Source organism: Schistocerca gregaria, chromosome 3 (genome assembly GCF_023897955.1).
Source record: "Schistocerca gregaria isolate iqSchGreg1 chromosome 3, iqSchGreg1.2, whole genome shotgun sequence".
Lineage (NCBI taxonomy): Eukaryota > Metazoa > Arthropoda > Insecta > Orthoptera > Acrididae > Schistocerca > Schistocerca gregaria.
The window spans coordinates 387,705,637-387,732,072 of NC_064922.1; the positions used below are offsets into that span (position 1 = coordinate 387,705,637).

A 26,436-nucleotide genomic window follows, 5' to 3' on the forward strand; every position below is an offset into this window, starting at 1 on the left:
CCCACCATCCTGTTCTTGCCACATTCCTGAAAACTTCAACATGCAGCTCTAGAGCATCTTTCTTACCCCACCTCTAATGTGGTATCCCTCCTCCTCCCTGCCTCATTCTTCTGCTGTACCCCGCCAACCATCACACCAGCCTAGATCACTATTGACCACAGTGAGGCCTTAACACTATGATATGAGGTTGGTCATTGGATGTTGTTGACTTGTTTACTTGTGTGTGTGTGTGTGTGTGTGTGTGTGTGTGTGTGTGTGTGTGTGTTTCTTTGACACTAAAAATAAACATGTAGAATTACTTTGTGATAAAAAATGTATTTATTAAGACATTTTATCATTACATACAAACTGCTTAAAATCGTAACAGGTAGGATTCAGATATGTCAATGACTACACAAAAAAAATTTTTTTTGTTTGTTTGTGGATACGCATATTAGATGACAAACTTTCAGAAGTCTATCAATGCAAGAAATGAGATTAATTGCTTTGAGTTACAGTATGCATTGCTAAGCACTTTTGATGGACGATAATTCGTTTTTGATAAAAGGTCCACACACTGCAACAAATGATGCAGTCAAATTAGGTTGCTACTTTAGATTTACATATAAGCCTCCAAATATTCAACTTTTTCCCTGCAACTGAATTTTTGGAGATTCATACACCAGTGAGAGTATAATGTCATCACATTAAATTACCTGAACAATTCCAAGACAATAATACACATTCACTAGACATTCAACCATTCTTAAAAAGGTTTCAGTCGAAGGTGGCATAATTACATGACCATAGCTAGTTATAAAATTTTCAAACATCTCTTTCTGCAAATACATATAATTACCCACACAACTTCCTTACTTTGTTGGAATTAACAGCCATGAAAAATACACGACAGCGTCAGCATGACAGATCTATACAGCATCAGTCATTCTGCGATACAGTGAAGCATGAAACCAAACAGACTACTTGGTTTCTTAGCATTTACAGTTCACCTTCTCTCATTTTCAGCTAAAGCAAGAGGAAGGCATATATTATGAAAAAACAGTATTCACTAGACAAAGAAATTATTAGTCAGTCAGTTCTGCATGTCTACTTACTGTTTTATTTATACGATACATTGTGATCTGTTTTGACAGTTACTTAGACAATGCTTACAAAATGTAAATACTTAACAAGGAATGTATACCATCTAGTAAATAAATCACAAATATGTACACGTATGTCATAACAGCTACAGCTGTGTTAATACTGGAATAATAATTAAGCGTGAAGATCAAGTGTCCTATGGTGATGAGATTATATGAAAGCTGTGGCACATGGTAACGATGTTGTACAATATAATCAAGATACATAAAAATATGCCACTGGATTCAAATTTTATGACATTCACCAGAAATTTAATTCCCATTAACTTGCAAAGGCTATGTCCATTTGAAAGGAACATCTAAGGACTTTGGATGAGAAGCAGACATATTACTGATGATTAAAGACATAAAATTCCAGCCTTTGACAGAACTTTGTGGAAAAGAATTTGGTCCATTCCACTGCACACACACATGCAGGTTTTGCACCTAAATACAGTAGAATGCTCATCTATTACTTCTCCGTGATGTTCTCAGTTGTTTCTCCAACTCAAATTGCCTAATATCAGTCCTCTGCAGGAAATCTAGTTTGTCAAGGTACCTGGGAACATAACATTTTAATTGTCAATCATAAATCAATATACTGAATGTGAAAATAAATGTAATTCATGTAACTTTCATCACTGTGCAATGATGTACCCATATAAGTTCAGACCTTTGACATGATACAGAAACCATCAGAAGTCAACAATGTAATGCAGAACAAAGCCAATCAAAACAGAAAATGCATTAAGCCTCTGGGACTATGTGCAAGTCAATATAGAAAGGTTGATCAGTGAAATGGCAGTGAATAGCTTCCTGTTATGTTTTGAAACTGAGTTTGTGTTAGTACACTTTAAAATCAGATTTGTAAATAAAGTGAAACATTGAAACTGTGAACTTTATTAGCCTGCATATGTATTCAAATTCCTACATTGTATCATCATGAACACCAATTACCAAAGGAAAGTCAACCAGAGCTCTTTTATCCTTTACAATGAAATGCTGAACTTCAGACTGAACCACACAACTACATTTTAATGGGGGATTTTTGTCTTACAATTGTGCTTTCTACATTACTGAACTTCCCCCCATGAACCATGGACCTTGCCGTTGGTGGGGAGGCTTGCGTGCCTCAGCGATACAGATGGCCGTACCGTAGGTGCAACCACAACGGAGGGGTATCTGTTGAGAGGCCAGACAAACGTTTGGTTCCTGAAGAGGGGCAGCAGCCTTTTCAGTAGTTGCAGGGGCAACAGTCTGGATAATTGACTGATCTGGCCTTGCAACATTAACCAAAACGGCCTTGCTGTGCTGGTACTGCGAACGGCTGAAAGCAAGGGGAAACTACAGCCGTAATTTTTCCCGAGGACATGCAGCTTTACTGTATGATTGAATGATGATGGCATCCTCTTGGGTAAAATATTCCGGAGGTAAAATAGTCCCCCATTCGGATCTCCGGGCGGGGACTACTCAGGAGGACGTTGTTATCAGGAGAAAGAAAACTGGCGTTCTACGGATCGGAGCGTGGAATGTCAGATCCCTTAATCGGGCAGGTAGGTTAGAAAATTTAAAAAGGGAAATGGATAGGTTAAAGTTAGATATAGTGGGAATTAGTGAAGTTCGTTGGCAGGAGGAACAAGACTTCTGGTCAGGTGACTACAGGGTTATAAACACAAAATCAAATAGGGGTAATGCAGGAGTAGGTTTAATAATGAATAGGAAAATAGGAATGCGGGTAAGCTACTACAAACAGCATAGTGAACGCATTATTGTGGCCAAGATAGATACGAAGCCCACACCTACTACAGTAGTACAAGTTTATATGCCAACTAGCTCTGCAGATGATGAAGAAATTGAAGAAATGTACGATGAAATAAAAGAAATTATTCAGATAGTGAAGGGAGACGAAAATTTAATAGTAATGGGTGACTGGAATTAGAGTGTAGGAAAAAGGAGAGAAGGAAACATAGTAGGTGAATATGGATTGGGGCTAAGAAATGAAAGAGGAAGCCGCCTAGTAGAATTTTGCACAGAGCACAACTTAATCATAGCTAACACTTGGTTTAAGAATCATGAAAGAAGGTTGTATACGTGGAAGAACCCTGGAGATACTAAAAGGTATCAGATAGATTATATAATGGTAAGACAGAGATTTAGGAACCAGGTTTTAAGTTGTAAGACATTTCCAGGGGCAGATTTGGACTCTGACCACAATCTATTAGTTATGACCTGTAGATTAAAACTGAAGAAACTGCAAAAATGTGGGAAATTAAGGAGATGGGACCTGGATAAACTGAAAGAACCAGAGGTTGTACAGAGTTTCAGGGAGAGCATAAGGGAACAATTGACAGGAATAGGGGAAAGAAATACAGTAGAAGAAGAATGGGTAGCTCTGAGGGATGTAGTAGTGAAGGCAGCAGAGGATAAAGTAGGTACAAAGACGAGGGCTCCTAGAAATCCTTGGGTAACAGAAGAAATATTGAATTTAATTGATGAAAGGAGAAAATATAAAAATGCAGTAAATGAAGCAGGCAAAAAGGAATACAAACGTCTCAAAAATGAGATCGACAGGAAGTGCAAAAAGGCTAAACAGGGATGGCTAGAGGACAAATGTAAGGATGTAGAAGCTTATCTCACTAGGGGTAAGATAGATACTGCCTACAGGAAAATTAAAGAGACCTTTGGAGAGAAGAGAACCACATGTATGAATATCAAGAGCTCAGATGGCAGCCCAGTTCTAAGCAAAGAAGGGAAGGCAGAAAGGTGGAAGGAGTATATAGAAGGTTTATACAAGGGTGATGTACTTGAGGGCAATATTATGGAAATGGAAGAGGATGTAGATGAAGACGAAATGGGAGATACGATACTGCGTGAAGAGTTTGACAGAGCACTGAAAGACCTGAGTCGAAACAAGGCCCCCGGAGTAGACAACATTCCATTAGAACTACTGACGGCCTTGGGACAACCAGTCCCGACAAAACTCTACCATCTGGTAAGCAAGATGTATGAGACAGGCGAAATACCCTCAGACTTCAAGAAGAATATAATAATTCCAATCCCAAAGAAAGCAGGTGCTGACAGATGTGAAAATTACCGTACTATCAGTTTAATAAGCCACGGGTGCAAAATACTAACGCGAATTCTTTACAGACGAATGGAAAAACTGGTAGATACGTACCTCAGGGAGGATCAGTTTGGATTCCGTAGAAATGTTGGAACACGTGAGGCAATACTGACCTTACGACTTATCTCAGAAGAAAAATTAAGAAAAGGCAAACCTACGTTTCTAGCATTTGTAGACTTAGAGAAAGCTTTTGACAATGTTGACTGGAATACTCTCTTTCAAATTCTGAAGGTGGCAGGGGTAAAATACAGGGAGCAAAAGGCTATTTATAATTTGTACAGAAACCAGATGGCAGTCATAAGAGTCGAGGGGCATGAAAGGGAAGCAGTGGTTGGGGAAGGAGTGAGACAGGGTTGTAGCCTGTCCCCGATGTTATTCAATCTGTATATTGAGCAAGCAGTAAAGGAAACAAAAGAAAAATTTGGAGTAGGTATTAAAATTCATGGAGACGAAGTAAAAACTTTGAGGTTCGCCGATGACATTGTAATTCTGTCAGAGACGGCAAAGGACTGGAAGAGCAGTTGAACGGAATGGACAGTGTCTTGAAAGGAGGATATAAGATGAACATTAACAAAAGCAAAACGAGGATAATGGAATGTAGTCAAATTAAATCGGGTGATGCTGAGGGAATTAGATTAGGAAATGAGACACTTAAAGTAGTAAAGTTGTTTTGCTATTTAGGAAGTAAAGTAACTGATGATGGTCGAAGTAGAGAGGATATAAAATGTAGACTGGCAATGGCAAGGAAAGCGTTTCTGAAGAAGAGACATTTGTTAACATCGAATATAGATTTATGTATCAGGAAGTCGTTTCTGAAAGTATTTGTTTGGAGTGTAGCCATGTATGGAAGTGAAACATGGACAATAACTAGTTTGGACAAGAAGAGAATAGAAGCTTTCGAAATGTGGTGCTACAGAAGAATACTGAAGACAAGGTGGATAGAGCACGTAACTAATGAGGAGGTATTGAATAGGATTGGGGAGAAGAGAAGTTTGTGGCACAACTTGACTAGAAGAAGGGATCGGTTGGTAGGACATGTTTTGAGGCATCAAGGGATCACAAATTTAGCATTGGAGGGCAGCGTGGAGGGTAAAAATCGTAGAGGGAGACCGAGACATGAGTACACTAAGCAGATTCAGAAGGACGTAGGTTGCAGTAGGTACTGGGAGATGAAGCAGCTTGCACAGGATAGAGTAGCATGGAGAGCTGCATCAAACCAGTCTCAGGACTGAAGACAACAACAACAACAACAACAACATTACTGAAGACTAAGATAATGAAAAACTAAACTAAAAACTGAAATCTTATAAATAATAGAAGTCAATGCAAATCAAATTAGAATTTGTTAGTGAGGTCTTAGCCTATGTTGTACTCACCCATCACGACCACGATTGTGCGTTTGAAGTTCTTCTTCAATACCTTCAGCTTTCTTAAAACGATCCCAATCAAGCTTGGACTTCTCAAGAGTTCCCAATTTCTGTTTCTTATTACCTATCATGCCAAGCACCGAAGACAGTCCACCTCTTGCCTTTCCTTGGCCTCTTCCAGCTGCAGGCGCGGGAGAGAGAGATGTTGAATGAGGCTTTGTAACTGCTGTTTTTGCTTCTACAGAATCAACTGGAACCTCCTTTGTAACCCTGCAAAAAGTTTTTCGGGGCAATAAATTTCCAGTTCCAGCATATCAACTTCAACAGACAATATAACAGCACCAATTATCATATATTAAGAGTATAATTTGTCATTTTATGCAATCTTTAAAATCTTCGGTTCTCTTATGGAATCTTCAAAAAACCCAATAACTTCCAAAACAGGAAAAGAAGAAGTGTTGATCGTTAAAAAAACAGTGAACCATGAACTGATAAAGTATTTCAAAACAAATCACAAAATAAAGTACCATTAGCAGTAATCAGAACAAATAATTTTGTGTAACTATAAAACACATATTTAAGTTTTAAAGCTAACAATGTGTAGCATCTTTTGCTGTTTTAATTTTATCATTGATCAAATTAAAAGCTCCCTCCTCACCCCTTCTATCCATGTCACATAATCCTACATCACCACTCGGTAATTATGAGACAAGATAAACGCAAACAGTATCTTTTGACAGCTCAGATGTTTGGGGGGACAGCCATTAGTCATGCTTGGAAAGCTCAGTTGGCAAAGCACTTGCTTGTGAAAGGCAAAGATCTGATGTCTGAGTCCCAGTCCAACACACAGGTTTAATCTACCACAAAGTTTCACATCAAAGTATATTTAAAAGGCAATACATAGCATCACTTTACTTTATCCACTGCGTGTTTTTTCCCCTCCAAGCATCAAATAATCGTACTTTTTCTCCTTAGAGTTAACTTTGTCACTATTAGAGGTTTCATCTATTTGTCTTCGTATTTGTATGTTGGCTATGTTGTTTCTTTATCTGGTATCATAAAACCAAAATAATTTTCAGTTTTCAGATATTTAGCATCTTTGTTGTAAGAACACTTATATTAAAATATTCAAGTCTTCTTACAGCTTGTGCAATGTGTGATGAAAATAGAGCAATAAGTAACATTAAGGTTAAGACAACAAAGCACAAAATCCACTACTACAGCATGAGTGAGTGATGCAAGAATAAATTAAAACTTTCGATATTAGCAGACCACTCTATCCCCACCACCATTTTCTTCTTGGGAGTCTTCCACGACATTCCACTCTTTCCCATCTGTGCTAATGCATTGTGAAACGTTTTGACATTCCATTCTGTTACGTGAATTGTGAATCAGCCTTTAATCTCCCAGGATGTTTTAAAATGATTCACACTTTGCCACAGAGTACAAGATTCATTCTGAGGCAACTAAAAATTATTGTTCTTCAAGTAAACTAAGGAGATTCTTCAAATTCATTGTATATATAAGTTGTAGCATAAATATCATAACAGTTTATTTTTAAAATCTGAAATCTGCTTACTTTAACTTACTTTACTTCTTCTCCAGCAAACTCGTACACTTTTGTTATGGTCACTTTATTCTCTCTCTCTCTATTTTCCTCTTGCTTCATAACAGTTGCTTCTTTATCAGACTTGCCATTAGGAAGAGAAGCATCATTCTTGTGTTTGGAAACTGACCCTGTGTCTTTAAGGAAATCTGTAAATGAAAAACAAGAACTTAACACTTACTTGTTTAAAATATCAAACACAATATAAATCTGCATGTTCTTATTTTGAAAAATAATGCACATACCAGGAGCTCCTGGTCACAAATTACAACTTAACATTATTAAATGCAAATCGTAATAAATATGATGCAAATATAAATGAATGACCTGTACCACTTCGAAGAAACTTTCAGTACTTAAAAATATGAAGCATACAATTTTTGAGTTTTATATAATTGGAAAACATTAAGTTTGCAGCACCCAAAAATAACAGTAATAAAATATGTTTTACTGGTCGGAATGTAAGCTTCATTTTATTTCCAATACCAAACAAGAATTTTTGTACTGAGGAAATCAGCAAAGGTTTAAACATGCAGCAGTACTGAATGGATGAGGATTTCAATTTGTTTCTGGGGCGTATACTAGTGGCAGGCATGGTAGTTATCACTGAGACAACCAGTTTTCAGTTACACTATTATATTTTTTCCACACCGCCTTAACTCAAAATAACCAGTTTCTGAAATAACCAATATTCAGTCTTTTATTCCTATTATTGCCTGTAATAAACATACAAATCTAACGAAGTCTGAAAAATTTTGACTCACTCAGATTCAAGACACACAAAATCAAAATATTAAATAGGCAAATAAAAGTAAACTTAGTCCATCCTCATTCACTGCTTTTCCCAAAAAGTGAAAAATGGTTGACTACTACAAAATAACTCAAGTATTCTGCTACTCATTCTAATTTTTTGAAACTCTACTCAAAAATCTTGGTGTTATCAGGTATCATACCACTATTTGGGCATTACAAATAGTCAGTGCTAAATGGTGAAAACTAAGACTGAAGAACTCCTCTATTTTATGTGTTAATTTGTCCGTTTCCGAGGTCTAAAAGCAGATAAAAGCATTTAATGTAAACGCAGGCAGCAGATCAGCTGCTTTCTGTTTTTAGTGTATCCTATGTATGAATTATTGTTAAATTTTTAATTTATTTGTGTTATCATAATTTCCTTCCTCTTTATTATTTCACAGAAATGGCAGATAAATCCTTGATATTTTAAAGCAAAACAAACATTGTACTTCACTGTTGTTTCACTCTGAAAAAATATTTCCCATAGTAGGGTTGGTACCATTCTGCAGTACGAGGGATGTATGGTGATGACAGCAAGAAAATACCGCACACAGCATGTACCTTAAGCCACGACACATAGCCACAGGGACATTACTGTCTCATTACACTCTACCAGTTCCTATGCCATGTGTTTGTTGCTCATTTCTGTCAGTACTTTTATTAAAATAGTACTGCTTTCTATCCCCATTTTCTACAATAATGCAACTTTTCAAACCAATGCAAATTTTGCGAATAAAAATTACTCCTTTTTAAAAAGGTTTATCCAAAAACAAAAAAAAATTAGGACTGCTGGGGTTAACTGATATTTCAGTTTTTCTTACTCAGTTATTAACACAAATAAAAAGACACCTATTCTAAGCGAGACAAAACAAACTAAAAAATATTGGTTATTCGGAACTCAAATACTGGCATCGGTTTTAACCTATTGGTTTTTCCCATCCATAACTGATAAGCAGAATGAAATCCACAGCCAACTGCTAGAAATTTGTTGCTGTGTCATGGAAGCTGGTTTGTGTGTGGCAGAATACTGAGGAAGTAAGAATGAGGGGTAAATTGCAGATGAGAGGGTTAAGTGGGGGTGGCTCCAAATACAGCACTTGTTCAACATATTCTCAACAAGCCCACACATCTCCCTATTTCAGTTCACACAACACAAATAGTGTCTGCCATATTGGAAGCATTCACCCCCCCCCACACACACACACACACATGCACACATACACACAGTCATAGTTAACAAACCTTCCACAAGGACAACATTCTTTAACAACCAACTTTGTTCCTCACTTGCTTAAAGTTGCTTTCGTACTTCGCTTGTTTCAGTAGATACCCCACTAAATAACTAGAGTGTGCCTGAAAAATCTGAAATTCTGCATCAACCGAAATGACAAAAAGTAATATTCAAATCTAGTGCCTCTCAATGTGAGTTCACTTTTAGAAGCACTGTACTTGATTGTTTCGCAAATTTATTGGACCACTCAGATGGAAAACTGATTAACCAAGACGACATAATACCTACTATTGGATTATTCCATGTCAAATCAACACATGGTCTAAGCCTCAACATCTCAGACTTTCTTGAATTTGTCACATGTATACTGTTGGCATAGACTAAGAGACATGTCAACTCATTTCTGAGTAAGAGATCTGAAAAGTTCTCATAAATGGGCCCAAAAACAGGGAACAGCAGTTTTTAGAATTGCTGTAGAAATTTTCCTAATTGAGCTACATCCTGGGATGATTACCCTAGCACAGCATTTTTCATGCTCCTTCCTATGGAATACAACAACATATAGGTTAACATAAAATTATTTTCAAAACAAAATTTAAAATTTTAATTAATATTTTTTCAAACACGTTTTTAAAATTTTCAAGTTTGCTCCTAGTATTGTTGTAAATTACAGGCCAAATTGTAAATTTGGGATGATTTCTTCATTGGGAAACATGCCACGTGAGAAAAATATATCTAAAAACAAAGATGATGTAACTTACCAAATGAAAGCGCTGACATGTTGATAGACACACAAACATACACCATGTGTCTGTGTTTGTTTGTGTGTCTATCAACATGCCAGCACTTTCGTTTGGTAAGTTACATCATCTTTGTTTTTAGATATATATGGAGACAATAATTCAACTATGTACTCAATTGTTGCAACAACACTCAGAGTGAGTGCAGCTCTTCCTGAGTGTATGTATTCTGAGTTGATTGTGTTTAATAATTACTTACTTGAGAACTTATTGTTTAGGCCAAATATTTAAAACTTCCGTAAAACACAATGTTGTTAGAAGCTAGAAAGTAATTTACAATGAGTCATGAAAATGTAAAAATACTGGCTAATTTTTAACATATGATTTTCTATTTCGACATTAAGTGTGTAAAACAAATCACTTTAATGATGCTGTAAATAAAATAGAAAGAAACTTCCACATGGGAAAAATATATTAAAAACAAGGGTTCCAAGACTTACCAAGCAGGAAAGCGCCGGCAGACAGGCACATGAATAAAACACACAAACACACACACAGAATTACTAGCTTTCGCAACCAATGGTTGCTTCTTCTGGAAGGAGAGGGAAAGACGAAAGGATGTGGGTTTTAAGGGAGAGGGTAAGGAGTCATTCCAATCCCGGGAGCGGAAAGACTTCCCTTAGGGGAAAAAAAGGACAGGTGTACACTCGCACACACACACACACACACACACACACACACACACACACACACACCCATCCGCACATACACAGACACAAGTAGACATATTTAAAGGCAAAGAGTAAGGGCAGAGATGTCAGTCGAGGCGGAAGTACAGAGGCAAAGAAGTTGTTGAAAGACAGGTGAGGTATGAGCGGCGGCAACTTGAAATTAGCGGAGGTTGAGGCCTGGTGGATATCGAGAAGAGAGGATATACTGAAGGGCGAGTTCCCATCTCCGGAGTTCGGATAGGTTGGTGTTGGTGGGAAGTATCCAGATAACTCGGATGGTGTAACACTGTGCCAAGATGTGCTGGCCGTGCATCAAGGCATGTTTCGCCACAGGGTGATCCTCATTACCAACAAACACTGTCTGCCTGTGTCCATTCATGCGAATGGACAGTTTGTTGCTGGTCATTCCCACATAGAAAGCGTCACAGTGCAGGCAGGTCAGTTGGTAAATCACGTGGGTGCTTTCACACGTGGCTCTCCCTTTGATCGTGTACACCTTCCGGGTTACAGGACTGGAGTAGGTGGTGGTGCGAGGGTGCATAGGACAGGTTTTACACCGGGGGCGGTTGCAAGGGTAGGAGCCAGAGGGTAGGGAAGGTGGTTTGGGGATTTCATAGGGATGAACCAAGAGGTTACGAAGGTTAGGTGGACGGCGGAAAGACACTCTTGGTGGAGTGGGGAGGATTTCATGAAGGATGGATCTCATTTCGGGGCAGGATTTTAGGAAGTCGTATCCCTGCTGGAGAGCCACATTCAAGGTCTGATCCAGTCCCGGGAAGTATTCTGTCACAAGTGGGGCACTTTTGGGGTTCTTCTGTGAGAGGTTCTGGGTTTGAGGGGATGAGGAAGTGGCTCTGGTTATTTGCTTCTGTACCAGGTCGGGAGGGTAGTTGCGGGATGCGAAAGCTGTTCACAGGTTGTTGGTGTAATGGTCCAGGGTTGGCAGGCCTGGGTAACCAAGAAGGCTTCCTCTAAGCGACCCATAAATAGGTTGGCATACGAGGGGGCCATCCTGGTACCCATGGCTGTTCCCTTTAATTGTTGGTATGTCTGGCCTTCAAAAGTGAAGAAGTTGTGGGTCAGGATGAAGCTGGCTAAGGTGACGAGGAAAGAGGTTTTAGGTAGGGTGGCAGGTGATCGGCGTGAAAGGAAGTGCTCCATTGCAGCGAGGCCCTGGACGTGCGGGATATTCGTGTATAGGGAAGTGGCATCAATGGTTACAAGGATGGTTTCCGGGGGTAACAGACTGGGTACGGATTCCAGGCGTTCGAGAAAGTGGTTGGTGTCTTTGATGAAGGATGGGAGACTGCATGTAATGGGTTGAAGGTGTTGATCTACGTAGGCAGAGATACGTTCTGTGGGGGCTTGGTAACCAGCTACAATGGGGCGGCCAGGATGTTTGGGTTTGTGAATTTTAGGAAGTAGGTAGAAGGTAGGAGTGCGAGGTGTCGGTGGGGTGAGGAGTTTGATGGAGTCAGGTGAAAGGTTTTGTAGGGGGCCTAAGGTTCTGAGGATTCCTTGAAGCTCCGCCTGGACATCAGGAATGGGATTACCTTGGCAAGCTTTGTATGTAGAGTTGTCTGAAAGCTGACGCAGTCCCTCAGCCACATACTCCCGACGATCAAGTACCACTGTCGTGGAACCCTTGTCAGCCGGAAGAATGATGATGGATCGGTCAGCTTTCAGATCACGGATAGCCTGGGCTTCGGCTGTGGTGATGTTGGGAGTAGGATTAAGGTTTTTCAAGAATGATTGAGAGGCAAGGCTGGAAGTGAGAAATTCCTGGAAGGTTTGGAGAGGGCGATTTTGAGGAAGAGGAGGTGGGTCCCGCTGTGATGGAGGACGGAACTGTTGCAGGCAGGGTTCAATTTGGATAGTGTCTTGGCGAGTTGGATCATTAGAAGTGGGATCAGGATTGTTTTTCTTCATGGCAAAGTGATATTTCCAGCAGAGACTACGAGTGTAAGACAGTAAATCTTTGACAAGGGCAGTTTGGTTGAACCTGGGAGTGGGGCTGAAGGTGAGGCCTTTGGATAGGACAGAGGTTTCGGATTGGGAGAGGGGTTTGGAGGAAAGGTTAACTACTGAATTGGGGTGTTGTGGTTCCAGATTGTGTTGACTAGAATTTTGAGGTGTTGGGGGGAGTGGAGCTGGAAGTGGGAGATTGAGTAGATGGGAGAGACTGGGTCTGTGTGCAATGAGAGGAGGTTGAGGTTTGTTGGAAAGGTTGTGGAGGGTGAGTGAGTTGCCTTTCCGGAGGTGGGAAACCAGGAGATTGGATAGTTTTTTGAGGTGGAGGGTGGCATGTTGTTCTAATTTGCGGTTGGCCTGTAGGAGGATGCTATGTACAGCCGGTGCGGATGTGGGAGAGGAAAGATTGAGGACTTTGATTTGGGATAGGAGTTGACGGGTGTGTTCATTGGCCAAGTCGATGTATAGGTGAAGGATTAGGCGGGTGAGGGCTATGGATTGTGCTGTTTGGAACTGGTATAAGGACTGATGGAAAGAAGGATTGCAGCCAGAGATGGGAACTTTAAGTGTGAGACCTTTGGGAGTAATGCCAAATGTCAGACAAGCCTGAGTAAATAAAATATGGGAGCGTAATCTGGCTAGGGTGAAGGCATGTTTGCGGAGGGAATGTAAATAAAATTTAATGGGGTTGTTGTAGGGATGTTGTGAGGTTGACATGGTATTAGTAGGTGGAAAGGGTAATATGAGGTTAAAGTGAAAGTAAATAGAGATTTATATAGGGAGAGATAAAGGTGTGAAAAAAGTCGAAAAAGTGTTGGTTTGAGATGAGCTATGTTGATCATGTGCAGAACTTAGGTTGGTGAACAACAATGGGTGCAAAGGTTGGGTAGTTATGTTGTCTCCAGATCACGTTAAAGGGGTGGGGAAATTCAAGAAAATTTCGAAAAAAAATTTTTGACAAAAGTTTCCAAAAAATAAAATTCGAAAAAATTTTCGAATAAAATCTCGAAGAATATGTGTGTAAATGTATTCAAAGGACTGGTTATGTACTGGCAGGTTATGAGAATGAGGCTAACAATTCTTTGATGAAGAAATAATAACGTGTAAACCTGTGGGAAGCTGCTAAAAAATGATCGGTTATGTGGGAAAAACGGGAATGGAAATAAAACGAAAATTGTTGGAAAAAACTGAGATGGTTGTGTAATGGGTGAAAGGAACTGAAGCTGTGAAATAGTATTCACGAGTTTACACGAAATGTTTGTAAACTTGGAACAATGGATTTTATAGCAGCGGTTATGTTGAAAGCGTTGAAAATTTTAGGTTATGGTTTGGAAGTAAATTACGTATTATTGAGTATAATTAGGCAGGATAAAATGTATGGTAGATTACGGAAAAATGGAAGATGAATACAAAGTGAAACTTCTTGTACAAACTTTGTTAGAGACAGCAGAAAGCTCAGAAATGTCACATCATGGATGCCTGAATTGTATCCACAAATAGTCAGTGGTCCAAAAATTTGTGATAAATGTAAGGAGGAAATTACTATGTTGAAAATGCACAGTCCATAAGTGACAAAAATGCTTAACCTGAACATTCTCACTCGCAAGCGTAATCGCACAGTGACACGGAATTTATGGCTACTTCAGAGGTTGTTTAGTTACTTAATATATCTGTTGAACGGTTGAGTGAATTTCCCATTGTTAAGAGAAAAATGTAATACAAGAAGTATTGCTCATTGAAGGTAAGAAAAATTTCCACAACTATGAAATGTAATTTTTACTCTGGTTCTGCTGAAAATTTGTTACCAGAAAGTGACAGTGATGTTGATAAATGTGAAGCTGTAAAAAATCTGAAAATTAAGTTTTCAAACTGTATGAGTAGAACAAAAAGGCTACTGCTTCTAACATATTTAGCAGATAATTGGGGCGTTTGAAAGGTTACGCGTGAATTTAACATGCCAAACTATATTGCAAGACAGTCAAACAGAATTCTTAAAGAAAAAGCATTTTATGATGATGATGACGATGTTGATGATGTAGTTAGTAGGACAATGTCAGGTATTAAAGACTATAACAACTACTGAAGCAGATGGATAGACATCAAAGATTTCAAAGAGACTCTCATTGTGTAAACTTAAAGAAGCGTGCAAAAATTTTAAAGAAAAGTTTTCCAGCTTAAAAATAGGTTTCTCTAAATTTGCTGAATTGACACCTAAACATTGTAAGTTAGCTGGTCAAATTGGCACACACACTTTTATTGTGTGCACAAATCATCAAAATGGTGAATCATGGTCATTAGTATCGATAGCGAACTGTGACTGCTGTGCATGGATGCAAGTCAAGTTGGCGACCGAAGCTGCAGCTGATGGGCACCACTACTGCAGGGATCTAACAGCCGTCCAGCATATCCGTGTCAGCTGAGTGGTCCACAATGGTGACCAGCCCAATTACTGCTCACACTGAGGCTGACCCCCCCCCCCCCCCCCCCCCAACCGTGGCCGAGTGGGAGGTCACCTCAGGGCATGGCAGATGGTGAAAGACTTCCCCGGTGGCTGCATGTAAGGCCTCCCCGATTAGTCTGCTAATCAGGTTCCAGTTTCTAGCTGTGGGTGCCACTGGCCAACAGCCACATGCAGTTGCTTGTCCCGTTTCAGAGAAAACCTCTCAGCCTGCAAGACCCGGGCAATCACAGAAGGTGGAATTATTGGTAACTCCAATGTTATGCATGTTATGGGGGCTCTTACGGACAGGGCTGCCAAGGAGGTGAAGAAAGGCAATGTGCACTTCCGTGTACATACTGGGGGGAGTCATTCCAGATGTGGAACAGGTTCTTCCAGATGTCATGAGGAGCATAAGGTGTAGCCAACTGCGAGTGGTGACCCACGTCGGGGGCCATTGATGACGATGACGTTTGGTTTGTGGGGCGCTCAACTGCGCGGTCATCAGCGCCTGTACAAAGTATGAATTTTTTCACAGTTCAATTTAGCCACTGTCGCACATGATGATGATGATGACGACAAAATAATGAGGACGATGCGAACACCAAGTTCCCAAGCAGAGAAAATCCCCAACCCAGTCGGGAATCAAACCTGGGACCCAGAGATACGAATGTTAGTCACTAGACCATGAGCTGCAGACTCGGTACCAGTCATGTTTGTAGCTTTGTATTGGATGAGATTCTCTATGGTTTCAAACAGCAACAGAAGTGGTAAAGATTGACAGTCTTGTTTGAAAGATGAAAGCAGAGCTCATCATTTGCAGCATAGGTGACAGGACCGATTGTGGACGTCTCGTACAGAGCTGAGCGTGGGGTCTGAATCTGAGGCTCTAACGGTTCTGTGACCGTGTAGGCTGTAGATACCTTGACTTGCACCATAGGGTCATTGGGTTTCAGGTTCCACTGAATAGGTCAGGAGACCACTACACACAGGAGGCAGCTACACAAGTAGCAGGGATTGAGTGGTGTGGACTGGGTGCTTTTTTTTTTTTTTTTTTTTTTTTTTGAGGGCCTCTGAGACTTGCACTCTTTGAGCCCGAGACACAAAAAGGACTTCCGTCTCAAAGAGTGTAGGTTGAACACAGGAAGAATATAGATATGGGAACAACCCGTGAAACAGTTGTAAATTGTCGTAGCTGCGTTGGGAAACTATCAGAACTCCAAGCACTAACGGAAAGCACTAATGCTCAAATCGTTACAGGCACTGAAAGCTGGCTAAAGTCAGACATAAGTTCAGCCGAAATTTTCGCGAAGAACCTAATGGTGCTCTGAAAGGATAGGCTAAACAGAGTTGGTGGTTTTGTGTTTATTGCTGTTATAAGTAGTTTCTCTTTTAGTGAAACTGAAGTAGATAGTTCCTGTTAGTATTGGCAGAGATCATTACGGCAACTGGAACAGAATAATAACTGGACCTTTTACAGAGCTCCCATCTCAAATCATACATTTGCTGAAAGGTTCAAAGCAAACCCGAGTTTAATTTCAAACGCGTACCTCAATCACACAAATTAAGTTGATGGTAACTACTTCACCTCGATATGTTGGCAAAAATACATGTTTAAACCTGAAGGTACATATAAAACATCATCCAAAATCATGCTAAATGCATTCTCTGAAAATAATTTTGAGCAGTTAGTTCATGAGCCCATGGTAATAGTAAACAGTTGTGAAAACACGCTTGATCTCTTAGCAACAAACAATTCTGAGCTAATAACAAGCATCAAAATGGATAAAGAGATTGGTAAACACAGGGTTGTCATAGTGAGACTGGATATTTTAACCTCAACTCCTCCAAAAATAAACAAAAACTATACCTTTTCAAAAAAGGAGATAAAAATTCACTTGACACCTTCCTGAGAGAAAATCTTCACTCCCTCCAAATTAACAATGTAAGGGAAGACCAGATGTAGCTTGAATTCAGAGAAATGGTATCAATAGCAACAGATATTTATACCAAATAAATTAACAAATGACAGAACTGACCCCCGTGGTACACAGAACAAGTCACAACACTGTTGCACAAAGAATGAAAAAAGCACGCCATATTCAAAGAAATGCAAAATCTCCAAGACTGGTGATCTTTTACACAAGCCCGAAATTTAGCGCAGGCTTCAAGGCGAGATGCTTACAACAGTTTCCAAAATGAAATGTTTATCTCGAAACCTGGCAGAAAATCCATAGAGTTTCTGATCATATGTCAAGTATGTTAGCAGGAAGACACAATAAATGCCTTCTCCGCATGACAGCAGTGGAAATACTGTCAACGACAGTGCGGCCAAAGCAGAATTACTGAACACAGTTTTCCGAAATTCCTTCACCGCAAAAGAGTACGCAAATATTCCAGAATTCAAATCAAGAACAGCTGGCAACATGGATAGCTTAGAAGTAGTGAAGTAACTTAAATCACTTCCAATCCAGACTGTACACTGACTAGGTTCCTTTTAGAGTATGCTGAAATTATAGCTCCATACTTAACAGTCCTATATAACTGCTCGCTTGACAAAAGATCTGTATCAAAAAATTGGGAAGTTGCACAAATCACACCAATAAAGTAGTAGGAGTAATCCACTAAATTACAGGCCCTTATCATCAACGTCGATACTCGGCAGGATTCTGGAGCATATTTTGTGGACAAACATTATGAATTATGACAACGAAAACATTCTATTGACACACAGTCAACATGGATTTAGGAAACATTGTTCTTATGAAACAACTAGCTCTTTACACACACGAAGTGTTGGATGCTACTGACAAGGGATTTCAAACTGATTCTGTATTTTTAGATTTCCAGAAGGCTTTGGACACTGTACCATTCAGGCAGCTTGTACTGAAATTGCATGCTTATTCCAATTGTCTCCGTTATGGGACTGGATTCATGATTTCCTGTCAGAGAGGTCACAGTTCATAATAACTGACAAAGTCACTGAGAAAAGATTTCTGGCATTCCCAAAGGAAGTGCTATAGGCCCCCTGCTGTTTCTTAAAAGTAAAGTCATCACAAGATCAAAGCAAATTGCAGAATGATTTAGAAAAGTTATCTGTATGTGTCCTCTGAGCCTTTCGCAGCGGCATGACTGGATAAAATCATCTTGGTTTGAAAGCCACGTCATGTCAATTCCAATGAAATTCTCAGGCTTTCGATAGCTAGCTCCACGGGACTGGCACTATTTCCTGCTTATATATTTACGATTACCGCCACTGGCACCAAACAAAGAGGGCTGTAATGAAGTGTGCGCGGAAGGCGTGTTGAGCAGCTCAAGTGACATCTGATAGAACAAGGGGCCAGCATGATGTCTGAAACTGCAGACTCCACCTCCCTACAAGTGTTAAGCATCCGCCATTGCTTCCTTTTGACATTAAAAGCCCACCTCACTCCCTACTTGGTGTGTAGCCCTGGTGTCTGTTGAACTTGTTGCGTTTCGTTCAAATCTCAGCAGCCTCTTTTATAACCAAGTCCCAGTATGTTGGTGCGTGAGCCATGACTCTTGTGTTCTCAAACTGTATTTTGTGTCTGTTTTTGAGACAATGCTCAACTATGGCTGAATTGTTGAGGTCCCTTTGCTTAATATGTTTCTTGTGTTTGGTGCAATGCTCCGCAACTGTGCAAACTCTCTGGGCTATGTAGATGCTGCTGCACTCGCAAGGGACACCATACACACCAGGCACACAAAGAGCTATGTCGTCTTCAACAAGGCACAATATTCTCATATCTTGGGATCTTGGAGGCGGGCCAGAACACTGGTCTCAATCCATGTCTCTGCAGTAGATGTCCTTAACTTGCTGTTCATTGCCCCACAGTATGGCAGGGAGCTGCTGGCTTGGCATCATCTGCCGATTCACAAGGTGTCCTCCTTCGGTGACACCTGAAAGCATTTGCAATTTCTCTTTTGCTGGAGACTTTCTCCCTGAACATGTGCCTGAAGTGCTGCAATTCAACCTGTAGGTGGTCATCGTCTGAAATAACTTCAGCCCTGCGTACTAATGTGTTCAGGACTGCTTTCTTGTGTACAGGGTGATGAAAACTACCTGCATTCAAATACCGATCAGTGTGCCTTGATTTCCTGTACACTGAATGACCAAGCTGGTCTCCTGCCCACTCAACTACAACGTCTAAGAACAGTAGCTTGCCTTCCTTCTTCATCTCAATGGTAAATTAATGTTCGGCTGTACACCATTTATGTGAGCCACCTGTGTATTTTCACCGTAAGGCCATATCAGGAAGGTGTCGTCGACGTACCTACAGAAGCAAGACAGATGCAACACTGCCGAGTTCAAATCCTAATCCTCGAAGTGCTCCATGAAGAAATTTGTTACTGCAGGAGACACTGGAGAGCCCATTGCTGTGCCATCTGCCATTTCATAACATTCACTGCAGTAGAAGTAGTATGTTGTCTTTAGAACTTCATGGAACAACTTGACTATTTCAGGTGGAAACTGTTAAGCCAAAAAATCCAGCATGTCTTGTAGTACTGGCACTCTCATAAAAAATGACACCATGTCCGACAAACCATTACATCATTTTGACTATTTTCATTTTCTTGAGCGTTTCAACAAAGGTTTGCAAGTTTACAACATGGTGTTCACAATGACCCAGTTTTGGCACTAATAATCCTGCAAGATGTTTTGCCACTCTTTAGATGGGCGAGCTGATTGCAGTAGCATTTGGCTTAAGAACAACATGTTCCTTATGCATTTTGGCAATCCATAACGCCTGGGAGGTCTGGCGGTGTGAGGCATTAATTTCTTCACCACTTCATTTGTAAACCAGATTCCTATAATAACTTCCCTGTCCTCTTGACTATGGTCTTTGTAGGATCACAACTAAGCTGGCACGCATCGTCACATATAAATTTAGCACCTTCATATCGTAGCCTTCAGTGTTAAGAACCATGATGGTATTTCCTTTGTCGGATGGCAAGACAACAAAGCCCTCTTTGTCAGCTAATATTTGATTTTGGTGGCTTAGCTGGCAGTTCAGTCTGATATCCTCAGATACGTCATGCGAGAGTTGCTGAATACACTGCTTTATGCCACTAATTATCTCCAAAACTGGCAGACGTCACAGGACTGGTGAAAAATTAAGGCCTTTAGTCAGCGTTTCCACAGAGCCGTCGTCCAGTTCGGTTTTGGAGAGATTAACAACTGTTCTGTAGGCCTTATAATTCTCCACTTCAGTTCTTCCACGAGTTGAGTGGTCAAACTTGTTACACTGCTTAGACGTTGTCTTGCACAAACTAGCACACTGTTGTGTTGCTGTGGCTATGTCTGCCCATTCTCAATCGAATGGCGACAAAGTTGATGAAAATAAAACAGGTTTCTGGCAATAAGATCCAGCTCATACCTTGTCTGCCGTATCCGCTGTCTCACTATGGCATGACTTGTCCTCTTCAAAATTGTGTCCACTTAAGCAGTTCAGATGTGGTGCTTCACTACAGCAAATTGAGGAATTACCTCCTTGTCCCAGCAGCACAACAAAAATGCTAAAGAACTCAGCAGATGAGATTTCTTTTTGCACAGTTTTCCAGCAGTTTCACACTGCACATTATGTCATCATCATAGAGGAAAGTTATTTCCTCTGGGTCTTCCACAGCGATATGACGGAATAAAATCTTCTAGGTTTTCAAGCCGCATCAATTCCAATAAAATTCCTGAATAGTTTTACTCCTGATGAAGGTGGCAGAGCTAGCCATCGAAAGCTCGAGAATTTTACTGGAGAACTTCTAACGTTTGTGACAACTGTGTGTGTGTGTGTGTGTGTGTGTGTGTGTGTGTGTGTGTGTGTGTGCGCGCGAGCGCACCTGCGAAACTTCCCACTTCTTTTATACAATTCAACTTACTTGGTGTATACAGCCAATCTTCCTCTCTGGATAGCTGGCTTCTGGAATCTCTACAAACTACTTCTTCGAAGAATGATGCTAGTTACAGGAACCTTAAAGACTCTCACCACTTGCGAAATAATTCGGTACTCAAAGAATACTTTCCACTAACTATTGGTACATGTGAGCTACGTAAGAACAAAATTCACACTTCACACATAAACATTTAACTTCTTGTAAGTAACTGTTATCTCACACTAGAAACAGATTTAAGACCATTTAGAAAAGAGTTGGCTTAACAACCATGTCTCTACTGCAAACATATTGTAAAACACACACACACACACACACACACACACACACACACACACACACACACACAGAGGTGACGTGCAATAGATAGGGTTCCTTTCTCCCACTCACATCTAAAATATTGTGTGTTCGAGAAGGTGGAGGGCCGAGTGGTTCTAGAATTTATGCAGAAATTTTCGAAACACTACAAATTTTATTGGAATTGACATGGCTTGAAAACTGAGAAGATTTTATCTATATCTGTATGGTGTGAAAACTGGCAGTTGACCCTAAATAATGGAAAGTGTGAGGTCATTCACATGAGTGTTAAAAGGAATCTGTTAAACAGTCAAATCTAGAGTCCATAAATTCAACAAAATACCTAGAAATTATAACTATAAACAACTTAAATTGGAAAGAAAACACAGAAAATGTAGTGGGGAAGGCAAACCAAAGGCTATGTTGAATTGCCAGAACACTTTGCAAATGTAACAGGTCTACTAAAGAGACTGCCTACACTACGTTTGTCCATTTTCTTTTGGAGTACTGCAGTGAGGTTTGGGATCCTTATCAGATAGGATTAACAGGGCACGTCAGGAAAGTTCAGAGATGAGCAGTACAGTTTGTATTATTGCGAAATAGGGAAGAGAGTGTCACTGACACGATACATGATTTGCGATGGACATAATTAAAACAAAGGCGTTTTTTGCTGTGGCGGAATCTTCTCACAATATTTAAATCACCAACTTTCTCCTCTGAATGCGATAATATTTTTTTGTTGCTGACCTACATAGGGAGAAATGATCAGCATAATAAAATAAGGGAAATCAGAGCTCGCACGTAAAGATATAGGTATTTGTTTTTTCTGCATTCTGTTCAAGATTGGAATAATAGAGAATTATTGTGTAGGTGGTTCAATGAATACTCTGCCAGGCACTGAAGTGTGATTTGCAGGGTGTCCTTGTAGATGTAGATGCAAAAGTGGAACTAATGAGAGAAAATACTAAACTGAAAATTATTACAAAAGATAAAATTCAAAATTACACCCAATTCTCCACAAAAGTGCTTTGTAACCTATTGAAACAGATACATAAAATTCTGGTGAAAATTCATCTGAAAAGTACAATTTCATCAGTGGGTTTCAGTTGACTTTTGTAATCTAGAGACTTTGGAGAAATATTTAGAAGAGTTTACTGACTTATTCTGCAGAAAGTTGCCTCTTTGGTTCAGCATGACTTCATTGCCAAGCAGCAGGGATATTTTCTTAACCGCGCAAAAGACATCCTGAAGGAATTGGAATTTGCCACATATGATTTTTCAAAAAATTACAGCATAGTTCTACAAGATGAAGCTCAGAGTTATCACTGGACAAACCAACTCTTTGTTATATCTTTCAAAGAAGAAGACAAAGTTGGACATCTTAGTTATGTAATTGTTTCTGATTCATCATACCACAACAGAGTTGCTGTATACACTTTTCAAAAAAACTAACTTTTCTGATGGTTACATTTAAATACCTTTCAAAAAAGTTATTCTATTTTTCAGATGGGCCTGCTGCCCAATACAAAATAAAAAAAAAAGAACTTCTTAATCCCCTGCTTCCATGAGGAAGATTTTGAAGTGAAAGCAGAGTGGCACTTTTTTTCCACAGTACATGCCAAAGGGGCTTGCGACGGGTTGGAGGATCTGTAAAGAGATTGGCAGCTCGCGCCAGTTTGCAAAGACCCTATGGAAACCAAATACAAACCCCACCGCAACTTTTCAAATGGGCTGTAAAAAACATCATCAATGCAGACTTTGCATATTCAGCTTAAGAAGACTATGTTGAATCAGAATTTTTTTTAAAAAATCACTTTGAAAAAGCACTGGCTACCAAAGGAACACATCCATTCCAAGAACTAGAACAATAATATTGGTGAAAAGCTTTGCTTTCAATTCAGAAGTCTGCAAAAAGAAAGAGTCAAAATCTCTTGATACACTAAAATTAGCAGAATTGTCAGGTGACACCACTGTTGTCTATCAAGCAAACTGGTGGCTCAGGTGGGCCTTAACAGCGAAATGAAGAACTTGATGAAACAAAAATAACATTTCTTTAACAGCTGGGCCACCTACATCATTCTCATATCCACTTCATGCCAATATCCTGTGAGTCTCAGTAACGGAAGTTCTGGCGAAAGTAAATCCCGCGAGTCCTTCTGGAAGAACTTAAACTTGAAAGTGATGTGTAGTAAACAAATGAAGCCTTTTCAAACTTAAAATGATAAATAGACCCTGTTACTTAATAGTTAGTTTTATTCTGGAGTATCTACTTGAACCTTTATCACAACAGTGTTCATGTTTATTTTTTATAAAAATGTCAATATTAGCAATGTTGTACTAATTAACAAGAGCACTCTGTTGTATTATTGGACATAGAGCTTCAGTCTTCATTTTATTTACTAATGACGAAATTATCATACCAAATTTATATTTTGCCTTGTGATTTCCAACAATACTAGCTACTCAGGAATAAAATTTGGAAATTTTAAATTACATACTTTTTGGGGAAAAAATAAATTAAAATCTTGTTTTGAAAAAGTTTTACTATATTAATTTACATATTATTGTATACCATAGGAAAGGTCATGAAAAATGCTGTAGCTCAATTAGGAAAGCTTCTGCAGCAACTCTGAAAACTGTCATTCCCTGTTTTTGAGTCCTTTTAGGATAACTTTACAACTATGTATTTCAGAAACAAGATGACACACTCAGTAAAATTTCCTATTTTTCTAAGTCTATACCAACAGTACACCTGCGCCAACTTTCAATAAAATCCAAGATAGTGAGGTAGAAAATGGTCTTTTATGAGTTGATTCGACATGGAATGACCCCATTGTGAGACTAAACTAACAACATATTTCAGCCAAGCTCTCTTATCTTAGCACTACAAAAGAGGAAAAGAAAAGAGGAAACTTATCTACAACCCTGTCATCTGTAGTCAAACTGTGGAATGCAGTCTCCTCTTCCATCAATTTCAGTGTTCTATACGATACAGCAAGTGACCTTGTTTTATTTTTGTTGTAAATGAATCATATTTTCACTTCACGAATGAAATCAGAAAAGTTGACATCAGTGCCTCTACAAGTACTACTGCTGAAACCAATAACACTTTTGCAACAGTGATAGACCACCAGCAGACATTCTGTAAGAGTGAACCCTACAAAGTGACTAGTCGGGTAAACACGCTTTCCTCTCATTGCAAGCTCTATTTATTTGGTCCATATAGTAGGAGGCCTTTCATTATATACATCTTCTGCCTATGGCGTTCACACATTTTGAACATGAAGGTAAGAATGTGATTAACAAAAACAATTCAGTTTAAAAATTATGGATTTTAACTGCATGCAATATGAAATACACTAATCATAAGTAGTGAAACACTTTTGTAGTGGGTGTGCCTCTCAAGGAGTTTAGAAGCAGCACAGGAAACTGTTTAAACATATTTTTAACATTACACAAATCATTTCTCAGATTAAAGTAACTTACCAGACCACAAGGAGTCTGCCTTTTTCTTTTCTTCTTCTTCAGTCAACACATTTCGTTCTTCCAGTGTTTCTTTGACTTCTTCTTTCTCATTTTCAGGAGCCCATTTCTTTCTCCTATAAATGAAGATAATGTAAACTGAGGCAAATGGCAGCCAAATATAAATGAAACTAATTAACATATCGAGAAAATTATAGTTATACCAGTAAAAGTGATCTGAAGAGAGAATAGAGTAGCACACAGAAGTAAATCTTTTAAGAATCCTTTTCTAATCCTGCACTATATTGTGGCATTCAAGTTCTGTCTTAAGGGGAAAGAAATTTTAAATATCACAAAAAATTAAATAAAGTTACGTAATTATTATTATTATTTTGCAGGTACATCTCTGCAGTAACAATACACTTTGAAGTACTCGGGCCACATATTTTATCATAGGACACCCCCACCTAATGTGCTGCATCATTTTGTTTTGGCTCCTCTAGCCGCATGCTATGATATTGTGGTACAGGAATTTAAATGTGTACTAAGACGGCAGATAGGCACCTAAAGAAAACAAAAAAGGAATTAATTTTATTAACTTTATTTCTTGAGGTGATTTTTAAACCTTAGTAAACCTCTTGTAGTTGCATATTCGTTATCACGTCACTTGATCAAAGTATCAAAAAGAGATAAAAGCCACAACTGGATAAGTACTTGTGTTAAAAATGTTATTGCACCATAACTGCCATTAAAGTTTACTTTTAAAGTGGAGTAAGTGTGTAAGAGTAACATACCATGAGGACAATCACTTCTGGATGCACACATTAAAATTATTCATAAAAATCTTAAAATAAGAGACTGAAATCTGTGACATATTAATACACTTTGAAACAAATAATAATGTAGCTTACCTCAATCTTTTAGCAGTTTTGGTTTTCAACTTTTTGGAACTTCTCTTTCGTTTTCCCTTCTCTTCTGGTTCCTCTTCACTTGCGCCCTCATTGGCTTCTTCATTTTCGTCCGATTCTTCTTCTGAAGGTGGGTTGCTTTCAGCTCCTACAAATGAAAATGATTTTTGTGCAACTTGCATTCTTCTTTGGTCAAGAACTTACATTACTGACCTAAAGTCAAAATGAGAAATGATACAAGGAATGAACAGTTCTAATTACATCAACCACAAGAAGAATTCAGTTTAAATAACACAAAGTCACAATACTTCATTACATAACAAATCTGAGCTAGCAAAGTCCGCATGGTATGTGCGGATGGATATGTGTGTGTGTGTGTGTGTGTGTGTGTGTGTGTGTGTGTGTGTGTGTGTGTGTGCACGCGCGTGGGAGAGTGTACACCTGTCCTTTTTTTCCCCCTAAGGTAAGTCTTTCCCCTCCCGAGATTGGAATGACTCCTTATCCTCTCCCTTAAAACCCACATCCTTTCTTCTTTCCCTCTCCTTCCCTCTTTCCTGAAGAAGCAACCGTTGGTTGCGAAAGCTAGAAATTCTGTGTGTGTGTTTTATTTATTGTGCCTGTCTACCGGCGCCTTCCCGCTTGGTAAGTCTTGGAATCTTTGTTTTTAATATATTTTTCCCATGTGGAAGTTTCTTTCTATTTTATTCACTATGTAACAAGATGAACGTTACAATGTCCATAT

The 26,436-nt window shown here is 39.3% G+C and overlaps 1 protein-coding gene across 1 annotated transcript in view; it reads right to left on the minus strand.

The window, feature by feature from the left end:
- Nucleotides 1–295: 295 nt before the first annotated feature.
- Nucleotides 296–26,436, minus strand: part of LOC126354182 (craniofacial development protein 1) — a 52,503-nt gene continuing 26,362 nt past the window's right edge. Inside the window, exons 3-7 of the mRNA XM_050003626.1 lie at nt 25,698–25,842; nt 24,811–24,923; nt 7,202–7,367; nt 5,622–5,882; nt 296–1,680 (exon numbers count right to left, since the gene is read on the minus strand). Of these exons, the coding sequence (XP_049859583.1) occupies nt 1,587–1,680; nt 5,622–5,882; nt 7,202–7,367; nt 24,811–24,923; nt 25,698–25,842 (779 nt within the window). The 3' untranslated portion in view covers nt 296–1,586. The remainder of the gene's footprint in view (nt 1,681–5,621; nt 5,883–7,201; nt 7,368–24,810; nt 24,924–25,697; nt 25,843–26,436) is intronic.